At 47.6% G+C, this 18,843-nt stretch overlaps 1 protein-coding gene across 2 annotated transcripts in view; it reads left to right on the forward strand.

The window, feature by feature from the left end:
* The first annotated feature begins 612 nt into the window (after window positions 1–612).
* The window catches only part of HABP2 (hyaluronan binding protein 2), a 36,932-nt gene continuing 18,701 nt past the window's right edge, over window positions 613–18,843 (forward strand). The window contains exons 1-2 of one of the 2 annotated variants that reach the window (XM_032609316.1): window positions 613–762; window positions 13,116–13,152. In XM_032609316.1, the coding sequence (XP_032465207.1) occupies window positions 694–762; window positions 13,116–13,152 (106 nt within the window). In that variant the 5' untranslated portion in view covers window positions 613–693. The remainder of the gene's footprint in view (window positions 763–13,115; window positions 13,153–18,843) is intronic. The other variant, XM_032609317.1, reaches the window with a different exon arrangement.

Below are 18,843 nucleotides of genomic sequence, written 5' to 3' on the forward strand. Positions count from 1 at the left end.
GAACACCATGGGTTTTTTTCCCCCTCTTGATCAAAGAAAGACTCCAATGAAAGGAGGAAAAAAAAAAACTAATTAAAAAGTTAAAACCTTATGTAATGAAATTTAAAAGAAAACTTTTGAAGCCAACAAGCAACCATGGGCAAGGCTTCAAAGGGCCCAGAATCAATGTTTGTCAATAGCAGTTTTGCATCCTTTAATTTATTTTTCATGAATATAAAGCGTGATGTTATTAGGAGCCCATCCATGCCTTAATTCTGTTTGAGATCTGGTGAATCCAAACTCTATTAACATTCTGTTCAATCAGCAAATGTCAGAGGCCTGTGGCAGGACTCTCACCCTATTAGGGCTCTCACCCTGTGGCTGGGATGCTAGGGGACCATCGGGCCTTCTGCGCCGAACACTCAGCAGCTACCCCCTCACCCCCAACCCCAGGAGCCAGGGCCACTTTGCTGCTTTCTCTCCAGAAAACAAACCACCCCCATGGCTCAGCCCAGCCCCAAAGTTACCATTTGTTTAATCAAGATAGTTGGTTTGCAAAACATTAAACATTAAACAGTATTTGATGCCTAGTTAATAATTTGCGTCCTCTTCATTTGTTCCTGAATCCTTGGAGACTGACACTTTCCCCCCTAAAGGCATAGACAACAAAAGAAATTGTTTTTAGAGCAAAACAAGAGTTCTTACACTACAAAGATGTTTGCCAGAATGTCTGATCTCCATGTTCTGCTGTTAATGTTTCTGGCGGGAGAGACAGCCTTCGGGGTAAGTGTTCTTTTCAAATATCTGTAGTTGAGAGACTCTGAGGTTATTAGCAGGACCAAACCAGCTGGGCCAGGAGTGATGAGAAACTTTAGTCGTGAAAGGCTGGTGTTGCCAGGTGGAATATGTCCTGATTTCAAGGGCTAATGCAGGCCTGGCATGTTGGTTGCTGTTAAGGGGCCAGTTCCATGAAGCCATGCAATTGACATGAGCCCTCTTGGAGCACAGTCTCCATGAACACCTTCCAACTAAGGAGATCAGAGCAAGAAACTCTGCTAAGGCAGTGTGTTGTGATCTGGCATGGACCTCAGAGATCCCTCTGGGAAGCTGCCGAAAGCTACAAACTCTCTCTCTGTACATGCCAACACACATACGTGTTCTCCAGCTATTTCAGGTGACACTAGGGTAAGCACCCCTGTGCTTTGGCTCTAGAGGAGAATCCGGCTGGCAACAGGTTTACTTAGATGGATTAGATTTGGAGAGAAGCTTTGTGGGCAGCACTTTTTCTCCCATCACCCTGTAACCATGGCTGTAGTGAATGGGGCAGAGAGGAGCAGGGGCCCCAGGAAGGTCATGGTGAGAATGGAAGGAAAGGGACATCAGGGGTTCTCACACGGGGGACTCAAGACATCCGGGAGCAGGTGAGTTGTGGAGGTGTCGGCCCCTGCTGTGTGCTGTTGTGGTCCAAGAGTGTTAGCTGGGTCTCTGTGGACATGTGAGAGAGGGCCTTCACCAGACCTCGCGCCTCTTGGATGGGTTGGAGGCATGAGTGTGGGCTTGGGAGCCAGGGTTTGAATCTCAGCTTTGCCGCCTTCTAGCTGTGGAACAAGTAACAAGTAACGTCGTCTCTATGAGCCTCAGCTTCCTCTACTGCAAACCTAGTGATAATCTCCCCCAGATTTGGGGAGGGTCGAGACCGATTAAATGGGGCAATGTATGTGGCTTTCAATAAATGTTAGCTCTTTTCCCTTGAGATTTCCAAAGTGAATATGAGTTCTCTATAAAAATCAGAGAATGCGCCCCTTTGTTGGAGTGGAGGGGGTTTGAATAGAGAACAAGAAAGGGCTGAGAACTGAAATAACAGTCATAACCTATTTATCTCATTAAATACCTTTGTATCTTATTTTCCATTTCACTCCATAGAGATTTTCCTGCAGGCAGCAGATTAAATTCCAGGTTTTCTGATTAGCACACTTTAAAAACAACAGCTTCTCCTCCCCTTTTGGTCAGCTGTACTCAGACATCTACCTTAGTTCCATATTAAGCTGCCAATGACTCACCTCTGGAAGAGTTTTCTTTTCCAGAGATGACGTGTGTGTGTGTGTGTGTGTGTGTGTGTGTGTGTGTGTGTGTGTGTGGTGTGTGGCTACAATGACCAGTTGTTATCAAACCCCCTACATCACTGATTGTTGTTGGATGTCTGGGGCCAAGATCCTGCAGAAATACCGCAAGTCTAGAGAAAAGCGATGGAAACTATCAGAGGTTCACAAGGGACCCGGAGAAAGTACCAGTCAGAAAGAATTAGATCCTAAAGTTTGCAGGCAAGGAAGAGAGTGGATGCAGTCTGTTTGAAATTCACCAAAAGGTAATGCTCGCCCCAAATCCCTTTTTTGCAAGCCCCAGTGAATTTTTAGGGTTAGCGATGAAAATATAAGTCAATAATGGATAAAAGAGAAAATACGAGAGATAGCCTTTAGGCAATGAGATTAGTCAATTCCAAAGAGGGGATTCAGGGCTTTGGAATGTTTTCTTACTCCAGATGTGTGCCAGACAGGTGGTCGGGAGGGCAGCTTCTGTCCCATAGGCCAGTACACAGACATCCAGGGGAAAGTGGCCAGTTCACTCAGATGTCTAGAGAGTTTGAGGCAACACCAGGAAGGAAGGGGCCACATAGCCCAATGGACAGGGTGGCCTCTCCTGCCCCATGTAGCTAAAAATAATAACCAACTGCTACCATTTGATGAAAAATCCTGTGTGCCAGGCTCTGTGCTTTTGACGCATTGGTCTTTGGGTCCTCCAGAAGGACCCTAAGAAATAGGTACTGTTATTGATCTCAGTTTACAGATCAGGAGCTGGGTAATGTGTCCTCAGGTCACAAAGCTGGGAGGTGGCAGAGCTGAGTCCTAGACTATGGCTGGTGTCCATCTGTCTGGATAAGGTCTCTTGCCTGGGGCCCTGGCTAAGGATGAGATTTCTTTGGTCCATATAGCTTCAGGGCATTGTCCTTCCTGTAGGGATGGGAGGCACTTGGACCAGGGGCCTCTTTCCTGGGTGGAGTGTAACAGATTCCATGTGCCTCTGAAACTTTAAAGCAAAGGGTCTCTGATTGCTGCCCATTGGAAAGGTGCCTGGAGACCCTCCCATGAGGTCAGATCATGCAACAAAAATTATGAAGACTTCTCTGTAGGCTCGTCTTTAACTTAGGTTTTCATTCAGATAGCCACGATCCAAAAACGGTACAGTCAAATATAGTTGTCGTGGATTCCAGGGAATCCTTCTTAGTGCCTTCCTGGTCTGGTCTAGATTTGTTTTCCTTACCTGTCAGTTTTGAACACCTGTCCCCAGCACAGTCTTGTATTGTTATTCCCATTGTTTGAAGGAGAAACAAGCCCAAAGACGTTGAACTAACTTCCCAGCCGGGACAAAGACCCAGCTCCGTCCAATTCCTTGTGCATCACAGGAGGCCCGCTCAACTGTATGTGCCCCGTCCCCAAGGCTTGGACATCTCTTCTTACTGTGGTTCTTAGGGTGATTTGAGGTGCCACTGGCCTCAGCCATAATGTAACTTGACCTCTTCTAGGGTCATAAGCCAGAGGACAAGCTTGTCGGGCCCGCCCTGCTTATCTCAGCCCATGGCAACAGCGGCCTTACAATTAAAATGCATGTTTGCTCCCATTTCTAAGCTTTTTAAACCCTAGAGTTTAGAGTCCAAGAACTCTAGAACTCCAGCATCCTCCTAGATAGAGAGTCACAAAAATGTCTGCACAGACCAGAGGTTGCAAATTGGCAGCTTGGGGTACATCCTGCTCACAGCCTGAGTTTTATTTGGTGGGTAGAAGTTCAGCCTGAAGAGTATTTTCATTTCCTTTCAATTGCTGGGTGACATCTGAGAATCAGAACATTTCACATAACAATACAGATCCCCAGCTTTTCTTGAAAATCAGGCATTCTAGTGACACAGGCTCCCATTCTTGCATGACACCAAGGGGAGAAGGAACTATTGCTTATTAGAAGCTGAATTAGAAGCTTATATTAGAAGCTGAAGCCTCCCAGATCCCACAGGCCCCAGCACCCTCTCTTTCTGACACCCTCTCTGCTTGACAGGTGTACATTATCTACCTCATTCTACCTTGGAAAGAGAGAGGCAGAAAGAGAAAGAAATGGAGAGAGAGCCTGCTTGTCCAGTTATTGTTTAGCAACACTGTGGGTGCTGAGGTATTAGAGCCAATTTTGGATGGTCAGGTAACAGGGCTCAGTGTCTGATTAATTCAAGTATCCAAATCTACCTGGCCCCCAGGACCAAACGAGGCCATGGATGGGATAACACGAACCACCTTTTTCAAAGTGTCGAGGCTCTGGAATGTCAGAGTCTCTTTCAGGCCTAGGAGACATCACTTCCTCCTGCTGTAACCCATTCAGAGTCTTCTGGAAAAGAGAGGGACTGAACTGCACTGCATGTTCTTATAGATTTTAAAGAAACCTGGTCCTAAGCACAAGTCCATCTCATTAGCTTTGGCAGTGTACACTGGTATTTAGGGAAATCAGGTCGCAGGAAATCGCCCGTGTATGTAGGCACAGATATATTTATATTTTCAATTCATTAGAGTTTCCTAAATGCAAAAGCAATTCTGCTGTCACAGAGAAACAGCATGGCAGAATATTCGGCAGCCAGGATTTTAAATAAAACATGCTTTTTCTTCATAATTAATATAACAAGGTTTCCTGGCTTAGGACTTGGCAAAGATCCCAGGAAAAATGAGGGGAGGGGGTTGGTGTGACGTGCTTGTGACTTGATGAACAAATTCGAGGAAGAGTTTGTGCTGAGTGAGCTCCCCTCAATCACTTAATAATTTGAAAAAAAAATTCAAACTCATTGACAACAGTGGCTAATCATAATCATAGCAGCAAGTATTTATTAAGTTTATCGAATCTTTACCACATGTCAGGTATTGTGTGCTTTATGTTTATTATCGCATGTAAAGCTTCCCAACAGCCCTATGAGTTAAGGACCACTGTTATCCTCATTTTACAGATAAGAAACTAAGCTTTACAGAAATTAAGTAGTCTGTGCAAATGGCCCGCCTGCGAGGTTACGGAGCTGGGATTCAAACCCAGGTCTGCCTGATGCCAGTTCCATGCTCATAACCACTGTGTTAGAGGTTGCCATGCTGGGCACTACCCCGAAACGACTGGGACTCTCAATGTGGAATGGAAGGTGTCCAGGGGGACAGTGGCCTCAGACTCCAGTTTCAGGCAGGAGGAAAAGCCACTCCCATCTGGAGGCTCCTTCAACAATCCCCGGAGCTTTTCTTTCCAACACCAGAAGGATCAAGTCTTGCTAGATGGCAACCCACTAGCTCAGTGCTTTCAAAACTTTAGTCATGAATGAATCCATCTTCAGAAATTTTGCCAAAGCCCAGACTAGTTTCTTAATACTTTTGTTGAACAGACTCACTTTTTGCCTACCTAGATAGATATATTTTTAAAGGAAACCATCACTACTATAAATGGGAAAATCAAAGAAGATGAAACAATGCCATTGAATTCTAACCGGCTGCAGCTGTCACGCTAAAACGCAGAGCTGACTCCTGCTTTCTCCTTATTAGGAGCAAGAGGTAGAGGGGAGGGACTTACCAGGGCCACCCCAGTCTGTCTTTGTGATGGGATTGGAAGAGATGACAGTAAAACTGAGAAGGGAATGACTCTCTCACGCTGTGTTTTGATGTGATGACTCTCCCTGGCCAGGCACCACCCAAATCAGCTTGGGTACCAGCAGCGGTTCATGTCCCACAACAGAGAAAGCACAGAAGTAAAGACAGCTTCAGGGGTGGAGTTGGTGCCCATCAATGGGGAAGTTACTTTCCTGAGAACCGACTGGCCAAGGAGGTGAATATGGGGCTTGTGCCCATGTGGTGGGCCTCAGACTCCACCCCCACAGGCCCTTCTGTTTCTTTTTTTGTACACCTGCCTTTTCAAAGGGTTCTGAAGTGCATGGTCACATCCAGAAATGAGTGTTTGTTTTTATCCAGTCTCCTTATCCTGGATGGTCTCACCACCAATCCTTCAGCCCCCTCCCCACAAGTCCTGGGATGAGCCATCCGTACCAATACTTCTCACTAAGTGCTTACCTGAAGAGTAACCCACTGCAAATGCTGTGCTCTCCCTGAGCAGACAAATCCCCCTGAATCAAACGTCAGGTTGGGTAAGGGAATTCTTTCTTTTATCACTGGGGAAACGAGGCACAAAGAGATTCAACAATTTGCACGGGAGCAAAGATAGACTCACCTGTCTCCTTGGCCAGGAGCTTCAGGCCCAAGAGAGGTAAAATCGAAGCGTGGCCAACGGCAGAGTGAGCTGGGGGCTGATTGAAAATGCATGTTCTGGGCCCACTCCAGGCCCATGGGAGCACAACCTGCAAGTGGGGCCCAGGGATCTGAATTCTTATCAAACGCTCCCCAGATAAAAATGGAAATTCCCAGGGTCTACAAACGGGACTCTCCTCTCTGCCCTGCCCCGGCCCGGCTCACCGCATGAAGCTGCAGTCCAGTCTCCAGTTAACTGGGCAGAGGTCTGTACAGGTGGCTCTGAGCCAGGCACGGGGGATCAGCCTCACAGGGAGGCGACCTGGCCTTGAATTCCTCCCTGGCCCAATCCACTCGCGTCCTTACAGGAGCCATGTCACCCTGCTGGGCCTGAGCTTCCTCCTTTGCACATAAAGGGTCGAGGCCAGCTCCTCTTCACAGTGCCTCCTGGCTCATCGCTGTGGTCCTGTGAACAGCTTCATCCAGGCCCTCGAGAAGGAAACCACCCACAGGGACCACTGGCTGGTGCCTCTCCTTTGGCCTCTGAATTTTCCCGTTAGAGCCATCCCTCCTCACCCTGAGCTTCAGATTAAAGCAAAGCCACAGTGAAGCTGCCGATCCTGGGACAGCGTCGCACAGCTTGTGTGCTAAAGCAAGGATGAGATTCCTTGTGACTACAAAGGACTGAGTGGCACCACCTCATACCTGCTAGGATGCCTCGAACCTTTTAAAAATGGAGGGCTTCCCTGGTGGCGCAGTGGTTGAGAGTCCACCTGCCGATGCAGGGGACACGGGTTCGTGCCCCGGTCTGGGAAGATCCCACATGCCGTGGAGCGGCTGGGCCCGTGAGCCATGGCCGCTGAGCTTGCGCGTCCGGAGCCTGTGCTCCGCAGCAGGAGAGGCCACAGCAGTGAGAGGCCCGCGTACCGCAAAAAAAAAAAAAAAGGAAAATAACAAGTATTGGTGAGGATGTGGAAAAATCAGAACCCTCATTTATTGCTGGTGGGAATGTAAAATGGTGTAGCCACTGCGGAAACAGTATGGCGGTTTCTTAAAAAGTTAAACACAGTATTACCATATGACCCAGCAATTCTACTTCTGGTACTGGCCCAAAAGAATGGAAACCAGAGAATCAAACAGATATCTGTACATCAATGTTCATAGCAGTCTTATTCATATAGCCAAAAGATAGAAACAACCCAAGTATCCACCAACAGATGAATGGATAAACAAATTGTGATATATAATGGAATACTATTTAGCCATAAAAAGGAACACATTTTTGAGATATGCTACAACATGGACAAACCTTGAAAACATTATTCATAGTGAAATAAAGCCAGTCACAGAAGGACACATAATGTATGACTCCACTTATATGAGGTACCTAGAACAGGCAAAGTCATAGAGACAAAGTGGAATAGAGCTTACTACGGGCTTGGAAGAGGAAGGAAGAGAGTCGTTGTTTAATAGGTACAGAGTTTATGCTGGGGATGATGAAAAAGTTTTGGCTATAGACAGTGGTAATGGTTACATAACATTGTGAATGTAATTAATGCCATTGAATGGTATACTTAAAAATGGTTAAAATGAAAAATATCGTGTAGCATGTATTTTACAATTTAAAAAAAATGACCGAGGCTTTGCACAGTCGTTCATCTCATGACATAGCTTTTTGCAGGAGGGGCCAGAGTGGGAGGATGTTGTGAGGCAGCAGTTGGGATGGTGCCTGAGATACTGGCAACCCCTGTCCTCTGTCACCTCCGCCTCTCACCCTAATCTTGAGCTGTGTCCAGCAGTGGGGACTGGCTCTGCTGAGCTGTGCAGTCCTGTCCCTGGCTTGCCTTCCAGCCCAGCAGCCTCACCCTCACCTGGCCACAGTGCAGAGTTCTCTCCTCCCCAGCTACCTTTAGGAGCAATGCAAATCTTTTCCTGGTGTGCAGTGACATCTGGTCTACCACCCGGTCATGGTAGAATAACTGCAGAGAAAGAGATGGCTGGAATTTGAGTCCCAATGTCTTACTTACCAGGTGAAAGATTTTTCTGCTATTGGTTCATTCTAAGTCAAGCTTCTAGCCCCAAAGGTCAGGTCTAGCCCCACTTCTCCCCTCTACTGCTTCCCAGTCCTCTGAGAATATTTCCTATCAGTTAATTCCTGGAACCCATCAAGGCAGGTTTTAGCCTCTGCCTTTTTGTTTTGTTTTCAAGAAGGTCTAGAATTGTGAAAGGTAGAGGAAGAAACTGAGTTGAAATAATTACTAGAATAAAGATAGGACAGAAGAGATGAGACCTCAACTCCCTCCACCCTCAAGGAGATTACACTGTAAATCAGTAAGACTCAGTAATCAGTAAGCAGGATCCTTCTCTCTGCCCCTCCCTGCCTTGCCCACCAACCACCTTGAGCCTAGAAGACACCAGATCATGAGACATGCTCCCTGGTGACTGGGCTGGGGGGTGGGATATTAACATTGCTAATAATTTGCTTCTAACTGGAGAAGGCCAAAGTCCTGAGCCACGGGTCCACTGTGAAAGCCCGATTGTAGATGGACCAGCAATTGGATCTAGAGAGGTCTCTCTGAACCTATTGCAAAGCAGCTACCTTTCCATGTGCAAGAAGCTGCTATTCCCAGCCCTCTAAGAGGAGCTGAGGCAGCTGTGACCACTCATCCCTGGTGAGACTGGGAATAAATGTGGTGGACGAAACAGGCAGTGGCTTGTGTGCCTTCTGATCGGGTGAAGATGTTTGCTGAGATGTGTTTGTCACAGTGGACTGGCTGAGGCTGCAGATGACTTTTGTCCCTTCCCCAGATGTCCATGGGACCTAGTGGCCCTCTCTGTGTCTTCCCAGGCCTGGGCAACTCTGGACAAGATTTTCCCAAAGGTTTCCAAGAATAAGGACCCAATCTCTTCACCGGGCACAATGTCCTGCTTCTCTTAGCATTAAGTAGCTCTCCCATTTCCTTCTCCATCTTTTCAACACCATGTTTGCAGGCTGTGGGTCCCTCATCCCTCACAGCAATGGCTCTGGTGTTAGACTGGCTCTTTTCTGGCCCGGCTCTATCATTTACTAGCTGAGTTATTTTGGGCAATTTAATCTCTGCAAATGTGTCTTCTCACCTCTAAAATGGGCATAATTATAGTACTTCAATTATCAAGGATTCTGTGCAATGAAAGAGACAAAATGCACATAAATCATTTAGCACAGTCCTTGGCAACTGTCGGGTCTTAATAAATGCGAGCTGAGATCACAGCTGTCCCTTCCTGCGCCTCTTCCTACTTCTTTTGCATCGATGACCTTCCTCTTTAGATTTGCAAGTCCCAGGCATAGGAGTTCTTACTTCCCTGTCTCTTTTGAAAACTGGAATGGAATAATGGGATGAAAGGAGGCATCCATCCCCCTCAGCCCCCCCCCCCCCCCCCCCCCGCCATCATCCAGGTTAGTTTCAGGATCCAGGTATACGGCATAAATCACTGGCTATTGTCCTAGCCTTTCCGGTTTGGTCCCCCAATATCCAGCCTGGTGTTTGGGCTGCCGGTGCCCACATTTCACCACAGCCGCTTTCTGAGGGTGGATCCAGTGATCCACAAAATGAGTGGGTCTGCTTCCGACCCCTGGGACACCCTGACATGCAGCCCAGGCTGCACAGCTGGGCGGCAGCTGCTTCAGACCCCCTGAGAGCCTGTGGGATCTGAAGGTGCCCCCAGGCCAGGAAGGTACTGTTTTCTTTCTGTTTGCTTTCCGTCTGAGCCCCAGCTCCAGCTCCAACTCCTGGGAAGGGCACGTCTGCCACCTGCTGGCTGTGGGCAGCGCAGCACCTGACTCTCCCTCAAGCTCCAGTTTCCAGCTAAGGGGTCTCGCCCTGGCTCCGGTCCTGAAGGGCTGGATGAAGACAGGTAGAGAGTGACGGGCCCTGACGTCCACACAAGCTTTATGGAGGGAGGATGAGGCAGGCAAAGGACCAGGACTGGCTGTGACGAGGGAGAGACTGAAGGAGGTGTAACATTTGTCCTCAGGGTCCCCTCATGCTTCTTCTATGTCACCTGCCTGCCACTCATGCCCAGAGGTGTCAATGTCAGCTGCTCCCTGTTCAAGCACTGCAGCCCCAGAAACACCCTAAGACCTGAACCTGCCCTTCTTCTGCCAACTCCGCCTGCCACTACCAACCCCCACCAAACAAAATCCCCACCCCTTGTCTATTTCCTGCAGAAACAGGGCAGGGCAATAGTGATGCATTTAAATAGTCACTGTCCAGACAACAGATGGCATCTATCCCTTTCTTTTTTTTTTTTTTCCTTTTTTTTTTGCGGTACGCGGGCCTCTCACTGTTGTGGCCTCTCCCGTTGCGGAGCACAGGCTCCGGACGCGCAGTCTCAGCGGCCATGGCTCACGGGCCCAGCCGCTCCGCAGCATGTGGGATCTTCCCGGACCGGGGCACGAACCCGGGTCCCCTGCATCAGCAGGTGGACTCTCAACCACTGCGCCACCAGGGAAGCCCCCTCTGCCTTTCTTTGCATGACTTTCTCCCCCACAACTTTTTATTTTGTAATTTGTCAAACCTCCAGAAAACTGGAAAGAATAATTCACTGAATATCATTCACCCAGATAGATGCAACACAGAACCTTTGCCATAGTTGCTTTCTGCCATGATCTCTTATGCATTGGGGAAAAACCCAAACGAACTTTTTGGCCAACCCGATATATACATTTGTTTTGTTTGTTTGTTTGGTTGGTTGGTTGGTTGGTTTTCTGAATCGTTTGCACCTAAGTTGCAGACATCTCCCTCCCTACTTCAGCATCTTCTAAGAATAAGGTCGTGTTCCTACAAACCACACTACCATTATCACTCTCAAGAAATTCAACACTAACGAAATAATACTGACATAAGTCTATATTCAGATTTCCCAATTGTCCCAATAATATCCTTTAGGGCTTTTCTTTTCTTTTTTTTTTTTTTTTTAAATCTAGGATCCAATCAAGAACCCACGCTGCATTTAGTTGTCAGGTGTCTCTAGCCTCATTTAATAAAGAACAGTCTTCCCATCTTTTTTGTCTTTTGTGACACTGACAATCTTGCAGAATCGAGGCTAGTTATTTTGTAGAAAGCCCACAACTTGGGCCTGTAACGTTCCCCGTGAGTAGATTTAGGATAAGCGTTTTTGTCCAGAACGCTACAAGTTGATGTTGTGCCCTATTGTGCGTACATCACGTCGGGATGCAGTCTTTCTTTTTACCATTTTACCCAAAAATGACTGAGGAGGCTACAGTAAAACAGAAAATTAAAACTTCTGCTGAGGGTAGAGGAAGCAAATATACCAAACTGCCTAGACTGGGTATGAGGAAGATACATCACACTGACGGCCGCTTCCTGGTCACTGAGACCCACCCAAAGGGAACCCTGTCAGGAGATAGAACTCTTGTTTTCCAAGTCAGAGGTCAGCAAACTTGGTCTGTAAAGCACCCGATAGGAGATATTTGGGACTATACTCTCTGTGTCAACAAATGCCCTGCAGTTGCAGCACAAAGGCAGACGGGCAATGTGTAAGCAGGTGGGCGTGGCCATAAATAAAATAAAATAAAATAAAATAAAATAAAATAAATAAACTTTATTGGCAAAAACACAACTGCCAGGTTCGGCTCAAGGACCTTTGTTTGCTGACATCTGATGTAAGTGAAAGAAAATATTCCAGCTATTAAATAGGTAAAACTTTCTTTTTCTGGTAAGTACTGCATTGTAAAAAAAACAAAAAACATTACCACCACCACCAAAAAACACTATTCCTATCATTATTTACTTTTTTATGCAAAACTTTTTGAGGCATGCCATGTGCCAAGCACCGTGCTCAATATTAGGTAAATACGTCAGTGATGAAACAGACAAGAGCCTCAACTTTCTTGTGAGGGCAGAGCTTGATGTGAGAGACAGATAACATGCAGATAAACATACAAAACTACAAGCTGTAATGGGGACCATGGAGGAAATGAATGGGTGCAGAGACAAAACAATGGGGGCATGTCATACTGATAGGGGAGTCGGGGCAGATGACATTTAAGCTGAGACCCAGTGATGGTCATTGGAGGGGTGGGGTGGAGAGTTTTCTAGGCAGAGGGAACAGCAATTGCAAACGGCCTGAGGTGGAAAGAGCTTGGCTAGTGTCATTTTGAACCTAGGTGTGGCTGGAGATTAGTGAAGAGCAGCAGGAGAGAGGGGTATGGGAGGAGGTTTACAGGTCATAGTTGGTGTTTGTATTTTATTCCAAGAACAGTGGGAAGTAATTGGAGAGTTTAAGCATCTGTCCATCTCCAACCTTAAGGAACTGTCACCTGAGACAATCACTAGACTTGGGCATGAATCCAAATCCTCTCACGGCTGGCTGTGTGACCTCTGAGCCTCAGTTTTCTCATCTGTAAACAGGCTCATAAAGCCTCTTCATAGGGTCGTTAGAAGAGTTAAATGCAGCAATGTGTAGTCGGCCAGAGGAGATGCACAATACATGCTGATCACTGTACCTGACAAGACGGTCAGTACCTGGGCGGCCAGGTTCCAGCATGGGAACAGGTAAGTGCAAGCACTACACATCCACCCCGGGGAGAAAGAGTGATGCTTTGGATCACTCAGCCAGCACAGGAAGAGTGGGGAGCATCGTCAAATAGGCCGCAGCCCCTCTCTCTCCAATCCACGACACCACCGCTCCAGCCATCAGGAAGTACCCCGTGCTCCTGTGTCCTAGCTATGACTCCGAGAAGGCTCGTTTCAGCTCACAGGAGCTCAGGAAAGCACCCAGCCTGCTCAGAGGACTCAACCTTGCTCTGCTCTGTGTCATTTTGTTTTTCAGTTCTCCCTCCTGTCTTTACTCACCGACCCGGACCCAGGTGAGTGTGCGGACCCCCCTGGGGCTTCCAACCCCACAGGCTGGTTCTGGGATGGAGAAAAGGGGGCCCGTACATGCGAGTGTGGATGTGACCTCAGGGTTCCAATGGTTCAGAAGTGTCACGGACCGCTTTGAAGATCTTCCCAGAGAAATGCATTCCTGGGTATTTGTGTGTCCACACACACACACAGTGCTTTACACAATTTTGAGTTGCCTGTGGACATCCCTGATGTCCAGTCTCATGACCCCAAGGGAAGAATTGCTGAAGCCGTTAAACCCCTTCATTTTATACAGAAGGATACTGAGGCCCAGAGAGGGGAAGCATCCTGCCTGAGGTCACACAGCCCATTAGTGTCTGAAATGAGACCAAAAGGCCAAGGCAAAGTGAGGGTGTCTTGAACAATGGCTCCAGGAAGGCCAGCCCTGTGCTACCTCACTCTCTCCACCCACTTCGGTGGGGAGCCAGCCCCTCTGTGCTGAGAGGGTGGTGCCGTGCAGGCAGCCCCCGGCTGGCCCACCGCTGCTGATGGCCTCTCACCAGCACCCCCACTGGGTTGCTCCTCCACCCGGTGTGTCTCCTCAATGGTCTTCCACACAGGCTCTTCTCTCACAGACACACCTGCCACCTCTCACCTGTCCCACTTCCTCTGCCTGGTGCCCTCAGCCAGGCCTGGGCTGAGCAGAGCTGCTCCTTCCTGCCACATCGTCCAACTCTCGGTCTCTGTCTCTGGGTCTGAGTCTCCCTTTGCTGCTCTGAGGCCCAAAGGAGAAAACTCCACTGATTATTTCACTGGGGCAGAGGACACATCCCCCACTGGTAACGACCTGTGTTGGTCACACACAGAGGACAAGAGCCAGGCACATGGAGATCACAGTCACGTCTAAACATTGGATCAAGGGTCTCTTCGGAGCAAAGAAGGTGATAACTGGGTCAAATTCAGCTTGACAGTCAATATTCTCCGGCAGCAAAGCCCTGGATGGGCAGACAGATTTGTGCCGGCTCAAGGCAAGCGAGGCTTGGAACTTGTCCTGCCCTGCAGGGAATGTTTGTGGAATTGGATAGAAATGTACATGAGCATGGTGTGGGGACTGGGGAAGGATCTGTGTCTTTCCCCAAAGCAAAGGAGAGTGTTGAATTCAACAACATATAATTCAGTTGCTTGGAAGAATCGTATTTCAGGGGGCTCCCCCAGCTGGCCAGACCAGCAGCGTACATGGAATCCAGGGTGGGTCCAAGGCCAAGAGATGGGAAGAGCTGCCTCCTCCCCAGCCTTCAGCGCGAACTTCTCAGGCACCACTGAAGGGGCTGCTTTGGTCTGGGTGCCAACGAGACAGAGCTTCGGAACTGCGGGCTTGCACAGAGGAAGAAACAGGACATCTAACACTCAAGGGACCTCACCCTCTTCAAGTGTTTAAAAAGCAGCCCCGGGCTTCCCTGGTGGCGCAGTGGTTGAGAGTCCGCCTGCCGATACAGGGGACACGGGTTCGTGCCCCAGTCCGGGAAGATCCCACATGCCGCGGAGCGGCTGGGCCCGTGAGCCATGGCCGCTGAGCCTGCGCATCTGGAGCCTGTGCTCCGCAACAGGAGAGGCCACAACAGTGAGAGGCCCGCATACCGCCAAAAAAAAAAAAATAAAGAAAAGCAGCCCCACCCCTAGTCCACAAGGTGGGCTTTGTGGGAGTTAACAGGAGTATTTACCTCAAGAAACTTTACTGCCACCGGCCAGAAAGTTTCAAAAGACATCTACAATGACTATGAGTTTATGACACCCTGGATTGTGCAGTGAACAACACGAACAAATGTATGCAGTGGCCCTACTGAGCAGACCTCACAGAAGAGGGAGTGGATACATTCTTTGTGTCCATAAGGCCTTCAGCTTCTATCAAATAGATTGGAAACTTTAGGGTCAGATTTGATCTGCAAACAGGAAGAACTTCCTCATCATCATAGTTGTCAAAAAATCTGAATGGGCTTTTGGGCTCTTGAGTGGTAGTGAGTTCTCCATCACTGGCGGTATTCGAGCACAGGCTGAAAAACCACTTAGTAAGGAGTAGAAAATGTGGGATTTAACATACTGAGATTCTGGGCTTTATAAGAACCCTGCCAAGGGCTTCTGATAGTTTGGTTAAGTAGATGAAGGGATCCTGGAACATGCATGCCCCCGAGTCCATCTCGAGGTGTTCTGTCAGCCTCTGGCTGTGGAACAGGGTGAGATGTAGTGGCTGGGTCTTTCTGCAAAGAGCAGGTTAGGTTCTAAAAACAGCCCTGTTCGCGTCTGATTTAATTTCACCTGAGGGTTGTACTTTGATGGAATTTGTCAGATTCCCCGCCGGCTTTGACAACAGTGTGGCCAGGGAAACGCTGTGCTCAAGTCCACGGGCAAGCTGCTACTGTAGTTGGTCTTGCTGGAGACAGTACATGGTGAGGGCCTGGCTGGAGCAGATGGGCCTGGGCCACAGTCCCCAACGGGTGGCAGAGGAGGTGACCATCAAACAACACAGACTCTGCCCATCTCCCCAAAGCAGGTGACATGACAGCCCACAGGCCTGCAGAAATGCCTCTTCAAAGCCAGCTAGATTCTGCCCAGCAACACAGGCTGAGCCCATCCATCAGCTGTCCTGATGCCTGCCAGCAAGGGTCTCTGCTGGGCTTGCCCTGTCAGCCAGAATGGAAGCATCAAATGCAGGCTGACAGGGATGGGGTTTGGGGGAGGCCCTCGGAGGAACTGTCTGTGCCACAGTGATGGATGGTGCCAACAGGGACGGCATTCCAGGGATTTTTATTCTGTTCCACACATCTGGCAAGCTCTTTAACCCAAGCAGCTGCAAAACCCCATCCCAGGAACTCTTGAGTTTTTCCGAGAGACCCCATGTATGGACCACGATAATCCTGGTTGAGGGACCTGGAGGATGTGACAAAAGAGATTTCCCAATGGTGTTACTTCCTGGAAGCCAAAACCCATGGAGTTTCCGGAAACACAAACCCACAAGAGGCTCCAGGGCTCATAAGCTAGCAAACCAGACTTGGACTTAGGTAGACCTGGCTTCTGATACCATCTCCTTCTGCCTTAGTTTTTCCTTTTCTGTAAAATGGGAATAATAATACCTATGCTATAGAGGTTTTTTTAAAGTTAAATAAGGTTGTGTGTGACCACGTTTATTTTGTATAGTCACCAATACATAGAAAATACTCAGTACATAATAACCTATTATGTGGAATATTTGAGTTAACTCGGGATATTCTTTACCATTCTTCCTGATAAATTCTAAAAACAGACTCTTATAATTAGACAAATCCACAAGGGTTTCTTTTTATACCTGATATGAAATGCTTCTGACAGCTCCCCTGTTCATCCTGCAAAGCTTTCTCCTTCTCTATAGCCTAGAGAAAATCTCAAGTAGTCTGTATTGGAACCTGGAAAACTTTAAAAAAATCTACCAATGGAACCAAATTTCATGTCAGCCTGCATGCAGTCCCTGTCTCCCCAGGAAAGCCCTTGGACAAATTTCTATACTCCTATTAGCTCATCAGGCATTTTCTTCACCAAATATCTATGACCCAAATCTCAAATAGTTTTTTTCCCTGAATTCCCTGTTTACTCTGTACCAGGCAGACACCATCTTCACTGGCAGAGCTATGTGCCCACTGTGTGCCAGCCAATCAGAAGGAAGGGAGGCTTGGCCATAGAGGGAAAGGTTGATCTGTCCAACACATATATTAACAGCATATAGGGCTCTGTGCCGGGCCCTGTGGGGTAGAAAGAGGAATGGACATGGCCCTTTCTCTTAAGAAACCAACTGTCTAGTTGAAGGAAAGAAATCAGATAGACCAAGTTAAATACAAAACTCAAGAGATGTGCCCTCTGAGATCCAGCCGTGAAACCTAAAATTCTGCAACCACCCGGGCCACTGAGGAATTCTAGTATCTAAAATTCGTATCCCACCAGCAACTCAATATTAAGTCATGTGTGTTCATTTGTTATTACTACATGATATGGTTGGCTCTTGAACAATTCAAGGGTTGGGGGTCCTGACCTCCCCATGTAGTCAAAAATCCATTTTGACTCCCCGCAAGCTTAACTACTAAGCGTCTACTCTTGGCTGGAAGCCTTACTGATAACATAAACAGTCGATCAACACAGTTTTGTATGTTATATGTGTTATATACTGTATTCTTACAAGTAAGCCAGAGAAAAGAAAATGTTAGTAAGAAAGCCATAAGGAAGAGGAAATACATTTCCACTGCATGTGCGTATGTATCTACTGAAAAAAAATCCACATGTAAGTGGACCCATGTGTGCAGTTCAAACTGTGCTGGTTAGCAATTTAGACTGGGTTCAGCTGGGCAGTTCTTCTAGCCTAGACAGGGTCAGCTGATCTTGGCTGGGCTTCCTCATGTGTCTGTAGTCAGCTGGGAGATTAGCTGGGCTTTCTTACATGTTTGAGATCTTGGCTGGGGCCTAAGGCTGCCTCACATGTTCCATTATCCTACTTAGAAGAGTCCAAACTTGTTCACACGGCAGTCATGAGAGAGAGAAAGAGAAGCTTGGAGCTGGCACACAATGCATCCACTAGAAGCTATTGGCAAAGCAAGTCCCAAGGCCAGCCCAGACCCTAGGGATGGAGAAACTGACTCCATCTTTTTCCTTTTTTGAATTTTATTTTATTTATTTTTTATACAGCAGGTTCTTATTAGCTATCTATTTTATACACATCAGTGTATACATGTCAATCCCAATCTCCCAATTCATCCCACCACCACCATCCCCCACGCCACTTTCCCCCCTTGGTGTCCATATGTTTGTTTTCCACATCTGTGTCTCAACTTCTGCCCTGCAAACCGGTTCATCTGTATCATTTTTCTACATTCCATATATATGCGTTAATATTTGTTTTTCTCTTTCTGAGTTACTTCACTCTGTATGACAGTCTCTAGATCCATCCACGTCTCCACAAATGACCCAATTTCGTTCCTTTTTATGGCTGAGTAATATTCCATTGCATATATGTACCACCTCTTCTTTATCCATTCATCTGTCGATGGGCATTTATGCTGCTTCCATGACCTGGCTATTGTAAATAGTGCTGCAATGAACACTGGGGTGCACGTGTCTTTTTGAATTATGGTTTTCTCTGGGTATATGCCCAGTAGTGGGATTGATGGGTCATATGGTAATTCTATTTTTAGTTTTTTTGTTTGTTTGTTTGTTTGTTTTTGTGGTACGCAGGCCTCTCACTGTTGTGGCCTCTCCTGTTGTGGAGCACAGGCTCCAGACACGCAGGTCAGTGGCCATGGCTCCCGGGCCCAGCCACTCCACGGCATGTGGGATCTTCCCAGACTGGGGCACGAACCCGTGCCCCCTGCATCGGCAGGCGGACTCTCAACCACTGCGCCACCAGGGAAGGCCTATTTTTAGTTTTTTAAGGAACCTCCATACCGTTCTCCATAGTGGTTGTATCAATTTACATTCCCACCAACAGTGCAAGAGGGTTCCCTTTTCTCCACAGCCTCTCCAGCATTTACTGTTTGTAGATTTTTTGATGATGGCCATTCTGACTGGTGTGAGGTGATACCTCATTGTAGTTTTGATCTGCATTTCTCTAATGATTAGTGCTGTTGAGCATTCTTTCATGTGTTTGTTGGCAATCTGTATATCTTAATTGGAGAAATGTCTATTTAGGTCTTCTGCCA

This window comes from Phocoena sinus, chromosome 16, assembly GCF_008692025.1.
Source record: "Phocoena sinus isolate mPhoSin1 chromosome 16, mPhoSin1.pri, whole genome shotgun sequence".
In the NCBI taxonomy this organism is placed as follows: Eukaryota; Metazoa; Chordata; class Mammalia; order Artiodactyla; family Phocoenidae; genus Phocoena; species Phocoena sinus.